Source organism: Xenopus laevis, chromosome 5S, assembly GCF_017654675.1.
Source record: "Xenopus laevis strain J_2021 chromosome 5S, Xenopus_laevis_v10.1, whole genome shotgun sequence".
Taxonomy (NCBI): domain Eukaryota; kingdom Metazoa; phylum Chordata; class Amphibia; order Anura; family Pipidae; genus Xenopus; species Xenopus laevis.
The window spans coordinates 6,231,584-6,244,458 of record NC_054380.1 but is presented as its reverse complement, the minus strand read 5'-3'; the positions used below and the strand labels follow the sequence as shown (position 1 = coordinate 6,244,458).

Sequence of the window (12,875 nt, the reverse complement as noted above, 5' to 3'; positions counted from 1 at the left end):
TCACAGAGCATTAATGCTTGGATTGAGGAGCTCAATAATTGCTCTGGCTACTGTAGGAAGAGCCTCCATGGATATGGGAAAGGCCCCAGCAATGAACGAAAGTAAATGCGAGGACTCTCTCAGCTTTGAGATTGATAGGCTTTCACCGATTGGGGCCCTTCATGAACAACTGGGGTTGGACAAAATGAATGGAGGGTTAGGAAAGCAGCTCCAAAGCCACAAAGGACAATAAAGGAATTGATTGTTTCTGGAGATACGAGTCGAGTGCAAGGGTTTGTCACATTCCCTTGGCTCCTCATGGAGCTGAAATTTGTTTCAGTATGATGCCAGTGCCAAGGCACAGTGTAATTCTGGGCATCTCAATGGTAATCAACCTCTCTGCATGGAAGAGCTTTGTCTCTCCGGACTACAGTGCAAAAAAAAGAGAACCTTTAAAATTGAGATGATGTTCGGTACCAGAGGTTCTACAAACTGATCATGAACTTCTGGAACAAGGTGATGAGGAGCTGGAGGGCATATGGAATAATGGTAAAAGCTGCGGCAAGAGTGTCCCAATAACCTCTCCTCTATCAAAATATGGTGGAAGTAGGGAGTTTACCAAAGACTGCAGAACCCGTGGGCTTGTGTGAAAAGTCACAAAGTGGAAAAGTAGTGATGATGGCAAAACAGAACTTGCTGGTGGCCACTTGACAAAGGGCATTTTTGCTCGAAACATGTAGTGTCATTAAAAAGGAATTTTTGCAGCAGAGTTCTGAGTTTACCTGGTCTGTTCCACTAATAGACTTTGAATTGATTGCCAGTACCGAGGACGGGGTACAGAAACTGACCATAAAGGTTACAAAAAGTGACGGGAGAAACACCACATCCAGGTTCTAAGCCACTTTCACTCTGCCCAACACTGCCCTGGCAACAGACTCAGCAAAGGGGAGTACTGTCAGGGTACCCACAGGGGAGAACCAAGATAATACTAATACCGCTCTGTGCCTGAGTTCAGAGTCTTTGCTAGCACTGAGTCAGTGGGATATTTTACAGATCAGCAAAGAGGAGAGAGATGAAATGAAAGGAAAGAGTGAAAATATGAGACAGATGTTCTTTCCATTTCTTAGGAGCTTGGATGTAGGTTCCCAAAAGCAGGGCCAGAACTAGGGGTAGGCAGAAGAGGCACGTGCCTAGGGCACAAAGCTTGGGGGCTCCAGGCCCATACCTCATAAGAAGCCTACACCTAGTCTGCCACTGAAAAAGTAGACGCACTTGTGTCCTCCTTTGTGCATGGCCGCAGAGAGAGACGTGGCCAGCCAGCCGGTTGCCTGGAGCACCAAGCTGGAATTGCCTGGTACTGCCCAAAAGCCGCACTTAGATATAACATATAGTCACCAGATTGTCACTCCCAATGCCGCCCCCCTCTCCTGCTCTGTGCTAAAACATCAGCATCGGAGCGGGTCAAATAGCGCTCTCTAGCAGAACCTAATTTCTTGGTTTAAACCCAGAAATTTGCCTCTTAAACTTACAATAGGTGTCTTTTTGCTTCCCCTTGTAACCGGCCGCTCGTTGCTGCCTGAGGCAAGGTTCTTACCTTGCCTCATGGCAGGAGTGGCCCTGGCAGCATCATATATTAGGCCCACTACATTGGAAAAGTTGCAGGCCGGGCACCCAAGGCAACCTGGCCAGCCACCTTGCCCCCACTCCTGCTCACGCACTATTACGTGGGGGGGAGCGCACATAGAGAAGCGCCGGAGGCAATAGTCAGAGAGAGAACAGGGGTCCAGACCAGAGGTAGACAAAAGAAGAGGTACGTGCTTGGTGCCCCCACCCTAGGCATCTGTCTTATCTGCCTTCCCCTAACTCCGACCCTGAACATTGCAGTATAAGTAAAGCTAATACCAGTCCAACACATTTGATATGGGGCAAGAGCCATGGGAATAAAGAAGGGAATTGCAAAAACAAAATAACTATAACAAGGTCCAGGGGGGGGTCTGTCCAGCCGACAGGCCAAAACTTGGCACAGTGGAAGGCGGGGATTACAGCAGCCCCTAAAGGAAACAGTGAAATATGTTATTAACTGTTTTCAAATAGGAGGCCCTGTTGTTTTTAAATTCTTTATAAAACCAATATTATTTGGAGACTAGATAGAAATATAAACTGAGAAAGTGCTTTAAAGAGCAGTCTGAACAATTGGACATTGATGCGTTGAGAGGTTGAATTTCCTTTAAAGAAATTGTTCAGTGTAAAAATTAAAACTGGGTAAATAGAAAGGCTGTGCAAAATTAACAATGTTTCTAGTTATTTTATAGATTACAGATTACACAAATGGAATGTATAAAGGCTGGAGTGACTGGACATCTAACATAACAAGAAGAGAACACTACTTCCTTTTTTCAGTTCTCGTCAGTCAGCGACATTAAGGAACATTGCTCGTTTTCATCGGGACAGTCCCACTTTTGACAGCTCAACCCGCAGTCCCGCATTTGTACTGGGAAGTACTTTCTCTGCACTGAACAGCCAGAAAAAGAAACAAAGTTTCTAACTTAACTGGCCTTTGGCAGAGAGCCCAGAACAGCCACCAGGTGCAGCTAAGATACTTTGTAACAATTTTGAGATAAGCAAATACGTAATTTAGATAAGCAGGTCCCTTGGGAAAAGACTCACAGCTTAAATTCACCTTCATTAGTAATAAATGAAGAAAACAAACCACAGAAATATGTTCAAACTTTCATAACCTGCCAAATTTTGTAAAATGAACATGGTAATTAGGGGGTGTGGTCACAAAAACGGGCGTGGTCAAACAAATTTCAATGCGCTACTCGAGAACATTTTTTTGCCCCTTTTTTTTTGCTTCCAAAATGTTGGGAGTTATGGAAAATTTACAAATGGGTGAAGATTTGAAAAAGGTGTATCTATACATATATTAATTCCTTTTTTTAGATTTTTTTTCCACCGCACACATTTTGTGCTATTTTTGGGGCTAATTTTGAAGTGGCTCTTGGCTGGTTTTAGGCTGGTGGTTTTGAAAATGAGACCTGACGACCCAGCACAGTGGCCTGTGAATAAAAAGCTCACACACTGGAGCTGTCACACGACTGTAGCAGTTGCTGGTGCAGTTTTATAGCCAAACAGGGCAGAGAAGTGTGAGTCTGACGCATCTCAGTGACTGACTGTGAGAGAATGTGATACCCCGGCCCCAAGCCAAGAACTAGGAGCGCGCTGATTGGTGCAATTACTAGACGGGGAAGCGGTTTCTGCAGCCACGCCCCCTCTCTCTGCTCCTCGGGATTTCCCTGCCCCAGAATTCCTCGCTACTTCCTCACAGGACTGTCACTTCCGCCTGTCTCCCTGTTTATTCGCACCCCGACCTGTCCCTACGCTACTCCGTGGTCACCGTCCATCAACCTGGAACTGTCTCAGCCGCCCATGCTGCCCGGGGCTGGGGCCTCTGGGATCTGCTTGTCTGTAAACTAACTGGCACCCTATATCCAGCCTTACAGCCCCCCATGGTAAGCACGTGACTAGGGTCATATCAAGACCACCTTTACTCTGTTACTTCCCCATTTGTTTCTTCACCTTTACTCTATTACTCTCAGCTCCATTCTCTTTTACTCCCTATAGCCCCTCCCCCACTCGCCTTCTGAACAAGCCCCCTGATATTACTAAACCTCCATTCCTGGTACAGCATGTTGCTGGTATGAAGGTTGTGCCTCATTACTAATCTTGGGGCTCTCATTGAAATGTTTATTTTCTGTTCCAGTTCCCCTCGGTGCCTGTTCTTCTTTGCCATCTGCCCTTGGCACGGTGATCGGGAGCCTGGCCATGTCGGACTTGTGGGATGAGAAGAAGCTTTTGGTGCAGCCAGAGGAGGGGCGCTATGATTCAGGGGTGGGAGATTCCGTGCACTCCCTGTCTGACACATCGGTTGGCCGCCTGCAGTCCCTAACTGAGGAGCCGGAAGCTCGGATCAAGGAACCTGACTCATCTGAGGACAAAGTTCTTGAACCTCAAGAACTTGACAGACTGGACTCGCTGTATGGCTCGTCCTCCTTGACAGAGTTGTTGCCGGAAACTTGCTTGCCCAAAAGTGGCCCAGAGGAGCCCGATATCCCAGATTCTCAGCAGCTGGAATGCCTTACCTTTGTGTCGGAGGAGGGCGATACGTAAGTTACTCAGTGACCCCCTTGTACCTCGACCAGAGATGTGTGTTTGGAGTGAGAGTCAGGCTTGCAGGCTCATGATCACTGGAAAATTCTTTATTTTTGACTAACAATAAGAGTGGGCCAAGGGCAGCTTGGGGCCTTAAATTGCACCAGTTGTATTAGACAATTCCCAGGGTATGTGGCCATGTATTTACCTGCGCCTGATTTACTTACATAGAGGAAGGAAGTAATAGTTTGCGGGGGGGGGGGGGTTGACTGTGAGTGGGATTAGACTTTGCAAAGGCTGCACCCAAGTCCAGACTGAGCATTAAAATAGGCCCTGGCATTTCGGGTACACAGAGGCCCAAACAGCCCCCCACCAGCCCAATAATACTGACTTTCTATCGCACCTTAGCAGCCCCTGTGGCATTTGCCAGAACCCACAGATTGCCAGTCCGGGCCTGGCTGCTCCCCTTTTCTGGAATTCTCTGCCACAGTCTGTCCAACTTTCTCCCAACCTTTCTGCTTTCAAAAGATCTCTTAAAACACATGTATTTAGAGAAACCTACCCTCTCTCTGTTTAGCTACCAAGTGATACCATATGCTACATCTCTCACCTGCTTATTTCTGATCTTGCCCCCTCCCACACCTTGTTTCTCATTACTTTCCCCTTTAGATTGTAAGCTCTTTTGCACAGGGCCTTTCTCACCTTTTCTACCAGTACTGGTTGTTATGTATGTAACTCTGTATGTTATATGTATGTGATTTCTTGTATAAGCACATTCATTTTACGGTGCTGCGCAATATGTTGGCGCTCTAAAAATACTGTATATGTTAATAATTATAATAATATAAGGTGTGGGAATGAGTGAAGCAAGGGGGTGGCAAGAGTATTTATAGAGTAATGAAATGTTGATTTCCCTGATAGAGAAAATCAGTAATGTAATGATATAAAGGCTGGCGTAACTTGCCCTTGATTTAGTGCTGTGCCTAAAATAGCCTGGGGGATTCCATACTGCTGTCATTCCTGGAAAAAGGGGGCCCGCTGAGGTGAATGGGTGTAGAAATGGGGATTCCCTGCTCAGGAGGCAATGGAAACAAAGAGTCACCCAGACATTTGGCTCTGAGAGATTTGTGTCATAGGGAATCCCACTCACTGGTAGCGCTGCACTTGGGGCCCCCCTCTCACCTGCTTGCAAGCGCCCACTGTAACTACTACTGAGCAGTCATTCCCCCTACATTAGATACAAATCTACCCCATCCTCAGCCTGTCCCTGATACTGTGCAGTCATCCCCCTACACTAGATACAAATCTACCTCATCTTCAGATACTGTGCAGTCATTGGTTGAATTAGATACACACTCGCCCCATCTGAGCCTGTTCCCAATACTGTGCAGCCATTGGTTCCCCTATGTTAAATAAAACCGCACCTCTTCCTGATACTGCACAGCCATTTGCTCTCTCTACATCAGATACACACCCACCCCTGCCTGAGCCTGTCCCTGTTACAGTGCAATCATTGGTTCCCCTACATCAGATGCAAACCCACCCCTGCCTGAGCCTGTCCCTGATACTGTGCAGCCATTGGTTCCCCTACATTAACAGGGACAGGCTCAGGCAGGGGTGGGTTTGCATCTGATGTAGGGGAACCAATCATTGCACTGTAACAGGGACAGGCTCAGGCAGGGGTGGGTTTTTATCTACAGTGCAATCATTGGTTCCCCTACATCAGATGCAAACCCACCCCTGCCTGAGCCTGTCCCTGATACTGTGCAGCCATTGGTTCCCCTACATTAGATAAAAACCCACCCCTGCCTGAGCCTGTCCCTGTTACAGTGCAATCATTGGTTCCCCTACATTAGATAAAAACCCACCCCTGCCTGAGCCTGTCCCTGTTACAGTGCAATCATTGGTTCCCCTACATTAGATACAAACCCACCCCTGCCTGAGCCTTTCCCTGATACTGTGCAGCCATTGGTTCCCCTACATTAGATAAAAACCCACCCCTGCCTGAGCCTGTCCCTGTTACAGTGCAATCATTGGTTCCCCTACATCAGATACAAACCCACCCCTGCCTGAGCCTGTCCCTGTTACAGTTCAATCATTGGTTCCCCTACATTAGATACAAACCCACCCCTGCCTGAGCCTGTCCCTGATACTGTGCAGCCATTGGTTCCCCTACATTAGATAAAAACCCACCCCTGCCTGAGCCTGTCCCTGTTACAGTGCAATCATTGGTTCCCCTACATCAGATACAAACCGACCCCTGCCTGAGCCTGTCCCAGATACTGTGCAGCCATTGGTTCCCCTACATTAGATACAAACCCACCCCTGCCTGAGCCTGTCCCTGTTACAGTGCAATCATTGGTTCCCCTACATTAGATAAAAACCCACCCCTGCCTGAGCCTGTCCCTGATGCTGTACAGTCATTGGTTCCCCTACATTAGATACAAACTTGGCCCTGACCGAGCCTGTCCCTGTTACAGTGCAATCATTGATTCCCCTACATTAGATAAAAACCCACCCCTGCCTGAGCCTGTCCCTGATGCTGTACAGTCATTGGTTCCCCTACATTAGATACAAACTTGGCCCTGACTGAGCCCATTTGTGTCTGTGTGCAGGAGGTATGAGACTGCTTGTGTGATTGGGCAGCTGCAGTTCTGATGAATGTGGAAGTGGGAATACAGTTGACAGTTTCCTGTATAAGAGGCCAGACTGATCATGCTTGGGGTGGTGGTTATGATGTCAGATCGGTTAAGGATTCGGAAGTTTGTACATCAGTGTGGTGGCAATTAACGCTGTGCTTTCTGCAGTGTGAAGAGCCAACAGTACAGATAGAAATCATGACAGTTGGCCTCAGAGTTAGATGTACGTGGCTTGGGGTATGACAACATTAGGGCCCTAAGCAGCACTGCTGGGAGCATATATGAAGTGCTGTACATAACCCAGACAAGAATCGGCTCATGTTGGGGTACTGGGTGCAGTAAGGGAGGCATGATGTAGAGTGTGGGAAGTACAGAGTGGCCCGTCTGGTTCTACTGGTCTGGCCTGTGGAATTTGGGGGTGGAAGTGGCTCAGTTATTTCTATATTAGTGGAAATCCCCCTATGTAAGTGGCGCTACCTCTATGCCTTGGCATCACCACCCCCCTCCCACCCACCTGCCACCCTCCCTTTCTCTCTCCTGTGAGGCTCTATTTATAGCCTCCCTGCTGAATACATTTATAATTGCCTTCTCTCTTTAGTGACTGCAAAACCATTGCACTCCCTGCATCGCACCTACAGATGTGACAGGGAGGATCCCCCCAGCACAGGGTGTCTCATGATTATGGACAGGGAGGCTGCATGGAATTACAGCAACTGCTGGAATAGAAATAGGGAATCCCTGGGAAATTCCTCCATCCTTAACCCCGTCACTACCAGCAACTTCTACAATTCATGTATGAGAGTAATGAACAGGGCTTTTAATCAGGAAATCTCTATGGTTTTTCCAATTTCCAGCATTGCCTGGTTTAGCCAAGCAGTGGAGAAGCAGATAAAACAAACAAGTAGTCTACAGATAAGCCCTTTGTATAATAAGCTGCTTATTTCAAAGCTTAGCAAAGGCTGCACTATTCACTGAGCTCCTGTTACTTCTGTAGGTTCCTGCACCTCACTGTGATTCATGGCTGGACAGACACCGCCCTCTGCTTCATTTCACTGGCTCCTGCAGATGTACTCAGTATCCAGAATGATCTCTACCAGGTATCCCTCATGCACTACTTAGTGTTATATATTATTTCTATAAAGTATCCGTTCCAGCACAGGGAAATCTACTGCTATAAATTCTTATTGCTGCACGTTATTACTATATTGTACCAGCAGGGGGATATAAATACTCTGGTGGAGTAAAAGTGGCACAGAAGGGAGTAGAGCTTACAATCTAAAGGGGTTGATAACATGTACAGATGGTAAGATAATCAGCGCTGCTTTGCATAGTGGTTAGGGGAGTTTAGTTACTTAAGGGGTTCACGCATGGGATCCCAGAGGGAGGAGACAGTAAGAGAGTAGAATGTAAGGTGGGAGATGCCGGAAAAAGTGGGTGGTTGGACTAGGTAGTGGCTCTGAGTGGAGTGTTGCAGTTGGCCAGGAACATTATGAGACACTGGTGGAAGAGATTGAGTGAGGAGCAGAGAAAGAAAGGAAGGAAGGACTATGAGGGTTAACAGAAGAAGGGTTAGTTAACCCTGGCAGGCAGCCATAATGCAAGAGGATTCTAGTAGCATAGTGTAAGACTGAATGGGGGTTGAAATGGGAGGCAGTAGCCTGGGAGGGACACGGTGTTGGCTCAAATGAGTTGCCTGAGAGAGTTAGAGATTACCCCAAGCATTATGTCAATGAGCCATCACTAGTGGTAGGAGGTAGGGGCAAATTCTGGTTTAGTTGGGTTCCATATAACATGGTGCTGATTGGGAGGAGTGAGCCAATATTCCGTAGCCATGTTTCCCTTCGTTAGGTCGGGCAGACTCATGGGCAGGATAGACACACCAGCCCCTAGTTTGGTTCTGCCCTTACCCTTCTGTCATGATGCATGTGGACAGCTGCTGGTATGCCTAAAATCTGCCTGTTTTCCTCTCAGACAGGCCTACACTTGGCTACATACCTGGGCCAGCTGGAGGTGGTGGAGGCTCTGGTATCAAAAGGAGTCCACTTAGAACTACAGGACAGGAAAGGGGATACTGCCCTACATGTGGCTTGTAAGAATCAGAATTTGGCTTGTGCAAAAGTCTTGCTGCAGGGGCCAAATGGCCCTCAGAACCTCCATCTGCAGAATTGGAAAGGTAAGTGGCCCACATCCTTGATATACCCATTGATTTGTCTTCTATACTTGGCGCAGTCTCTCTCTAGGTTTTGGATACAAGCTTGCTCTTCTGACATTAGTCAACCTGGTTTTTCTGAAATTACTCTGTAAGATTCCTGGGTCTCTGACCCCTGTGATGCTGCTTAATGATTCATGTTTCCTCAGGCCTCTCCTGTCTGCACATCGCCACTCTGAAAGGGAACTGCAGCCTTATATCCCTACTGCTGGAACATGGTGCAGATATCAATGATCAGGTATGTATTGAAATATCAGAAAAATCCCCTTAAAGGAAGTGTGCCCACTTGCAATACACATTGACTATACAGTTGAGCAGGTTCAGTCGCTTCATTGTGCTAATTAGTCAAGCACCATAAAACTATGCCATCATAGGTAGTCCCCTCGATTATCCTGTACAGAGAGATAATTTAAAACATAAGTATTCCCCTGTACTAAGCACAGTTCAGCAGGAACAGCCCCCTACGTTTGCTCATAGTCTGTACAGAGAGATCCCATAAAACTATGGCAGCATAGGTATTCCCTGTACTAAGCACAATTCAGCAGGAACAGCCCCCTACGTTTGCTCATAGTCTGTACAGAGAGATCCCATAAAACTATGGCAGCAAAGGTATTCCCCTGTACTAAGAACAATTCAGCAGGAACAGCCCCCTACATTAGCTCATAGTCTGTACAGAGAGATCCAATAAAACTATGGCAGCATAGGTATTCCCCTGTACTAAGCACAATTCAGCAGGAACAGTCCCCTAAGTTTGCTCATAGTCTGTATAGAGAGATCCCATAAAACTATGGCAGCATAGGTATTCCTCTGTACTAAGCACAAGTCAGCAGGAACAGTCCCCTAAGTTTGCTCATAGTCTGTATAGAGAGATCCCATAAAACTATGGCAGCATAGGTATTCCTCTGTACTAAGCACAAGTCAGGTTCGTTGGCTCTTAGCCTGTTCAGAGAGAGACCATTAAAGCCTGACAGTATAGGTATTAGAAGTTACAGTGTATAAATTAACTCCTTCTTGCCTGGAGTAGATAACCTCAGATAATTATTCTATAAATTTGGGTGCACCCTCTGTCCCTCCTGCATCTCCATTGACTGCCAGTCCTCTCATTGACAAAGTGTAATCAGCCTACTTACCCCTGCAGGAGGGTACAAGTGGGAAGACCCCATTACATTTGGCTGTGGAGATGCTGGATGGCCCTTTGCTCACTCACCTGTTACACCATCACCCCAAAGTGGACTCTCTCATGTACAATGGCTGCACTCCCTTGCACTTGGCTGTGGGAAGGAAAGACGCTGGCCTTGCCCGTTTGCTGTGTCAGGCTGGAGCTGACATGTTGCAAAGAAATCTGGAAGGGGACACCCCCCAGGACTTGGCTGAGGGCAATAACCAGGTATGTGATAATCATCTCTGATTGGGGGATTCTGTATCGTGTCCTAGAGAGGGGCCAGAGGACTCCTAAGGGGTTACCATTCTTTTCAATTTAAACCATATATTCTTCATCACTAACTACACAATGAGGGCACTGTCGATGACTAACATCATACGCCCCCAGTGCACACCCACTGGGTACCTCTTCCCTTGCCCCCATTCCTCATATCAATCTGGTCTCTATATAACACCCCTTACATTTTCTCCCACAGCTTCTCACTCTTTTACCCTTTGATGACCTGAAGATTTCTGGTAGACCTGTTGTAACCACTGCGTGACCCCACAGTTGCGCAGTAAAGAGGACCCTTAAATAGCTTTTCAAGAGCTCCCCCAACTGGCTGCTTTGTACATTGAATTTGTATTCAGGACTTTGGCATTTGACATGATATTCAGGATACTCTCTGCCAGGGGGTACCATCTTGTAACTGCCCCATGCCCTACAGAAGGGGGGGGGAGTTGCCTGATCTTGCTGCGACAAAGCATTAACGCAATACATAATACGAATTCGGAGAAGAGATGTGATTGTATGGAGACGTCGTCCTCTGGGATATTTGGTACAATGGTTGTGCCGAGTATCTGAGTGACTCGCTTGGCATAGACTTTGTGTGTATTTAATTATTTTTATGTCAAGTTATCATTTTGTAGTTTTGGGCAAGATCAGCTACCTACTGTATTAAATGCCCTTCGCTGAAGAAAATGCAAATGGCTTGGCTACTTTAGCTCCCCCTATAGTATTATACTATCCCCATTTATTCCTTCATATTGATGGTGATTACATTAAAGGGGTGGTTCACCTTTAAGTTAAATTTTAGTTTGTTATAGAATGGCCAATTCTAAGCAACTTTTCAATTGGCCTTCATTGTTTATCTTTTATAGTGTTTTAACTATTTGCCTTTTTCTTCTGACTCCTTTCAGCTTTCAAATGGGAGTCACTGGCCCCATCTAAAAAAAACAAATCCTCTGTAAGGCTACACATTTATTGTTATTGCTTCTTTTTATCACTCCTCTTTCTAATCAGTCCCTCTCTTATTCATATTCCAGTCTCTTATTCAAATCAGTGCGTGGTTGCTAGGGTAATGTAGACACTAGCAACCAGATTGCCGAAACTGCAAACTGGAGAGCTGCCGAATAAAAAGCTAAATAACTCAAAACCACAAATAATATCATACTAAAAGTTCACGTAAAGGTGAACAACCCCTTTAAAGTAAACCTTTAAAATTAAGTGAATGTAAAATTGGTGAGCGGGCTATTCTAAGCACTTATGTCATTTACATTCATTATTTATTTTCTTTTTATTCCAAGATATTAAGGGATACATGTTCAGTTAATATTAATGAATTTTATTACAACAGTGAAGTTGTCAGGAGAGAGAAAGAGGCTGCTTCTGCTTCTCACATCTTTCCTCAGCAGAAGAACATCAGAGCAGCCTCTTTTGAGTCAGCGGCTCCTCCCTCTACTGCCTATCAGTTGTCTGAAGAAACTTCACATTATTGAAGGATCAGTAAACCTTAAAAATAAATGGATGTAAAATTGATGAGAGTGCTATTCTGAAAACTTTTGCAATTTACATTCATTATTTATTTTCTTTTTATTCCAAGATATTAAGGGATACATGTTCTGTTAATATGAATGAATTTTGTTACAACATCGCCACCTGCTGGTCAACGAAGTTGTCAGGAGAAAGAAAGAGGCTGCTCTGATGTTCTTTTGCTTAGGGAAGATTTGAGAAAGGTTTCTAATTTTTTTCCTAAGCAGAAGAACATCAGAGCAGACTCTTTCTTTCTCCTGACAACTTCCTTGACTACTTGGTGGTCAGACTGGTGGGAAACTGACCAGCAGGTGGCGCTGTTGTAACAAAATTCCTTCATATTAACAGTACTTTTATCCTTTAATATCTTGGAATATAAAGAATATAAATAATGAATGTACATTACAAAAGTGCTTAGAATAGCCCCCTCATCAATTTAACATTCACTTATTTTAAAGGTTTACTTATCCTCCAGAAGTGCTCCTACGAGTGCCTCTGCAGCTGCTGGCAGATAAGCAAGTGTCAGCTGAGATATTCCCTGAGCTACACTGCTAATGGTATTGACTAAGGGACATTTGTCTGTGGGTGTAGCTGACCACGGTGAGAAGCCTATCACAATCACCCTTTGCATTGCATCAGCAGTGATGTCACCAGTCCCTTCCTTATCAAGCAGAACTCTGCATCTTCTAGTAGCCAAGGCTGATGTGACAGTGCCAACCACATCTCTGCCAAAGCTGCTACTAGGAGGGCCAACATCATGATGGTGCCTGTGATTCTCAGTGGCACCAAAACCAAGCTCCCAATTGGAGGATACTACCAGAACTAGAAGGGTTACATCAGATGCTTTGTCGTTGGTGGGAAATCGCCCTCCTCACTGGGGCCACAAAGTAACTGAAAGTACCTTCACATTGGCAGTTTAGTAATTCATGCCCAGGGGTGTCAC

General features: G+C 45.8%; 1 protein-coding gene across 1 annotated transcript; it reads left to right on the top strand.

The window, feature by feature from the left end:
- The first annotated feature begins 3,268 nt into the window (after positions 1-3,268).
- nfkbie.S (nuclear factor of kappa light polypeptide gene enhancer in B-cells inhibitor, epsilon S homeolog) lies at positions 3,269-11,096 on the top strand. Its single transcript, XM_018264857.2, has 7 exons — positions 3,269-3,491; positions 3,743-4,145; positions 7,765-7,867; positions 8,742-8,943; positions 9,129-9,217; positions 10,118-10,366; positions 10,617-11,096. The coding sequence occupies exons 2-7, from the start codon at positions 3,805-3,807 to the stop codon at positions 10,680-10,682; spliced, it is 1,050 nt and encodes a 349-aa protein (XP_018120346.1). The 5' UTR covers positions 3,269-3,491; positions 3,743-3,804; the 3' UTR covers positions 10,683-11,096.
- The last annotated feature ends 1,779 nt before the right edge of the window (positions 11,097-12,875 follow it).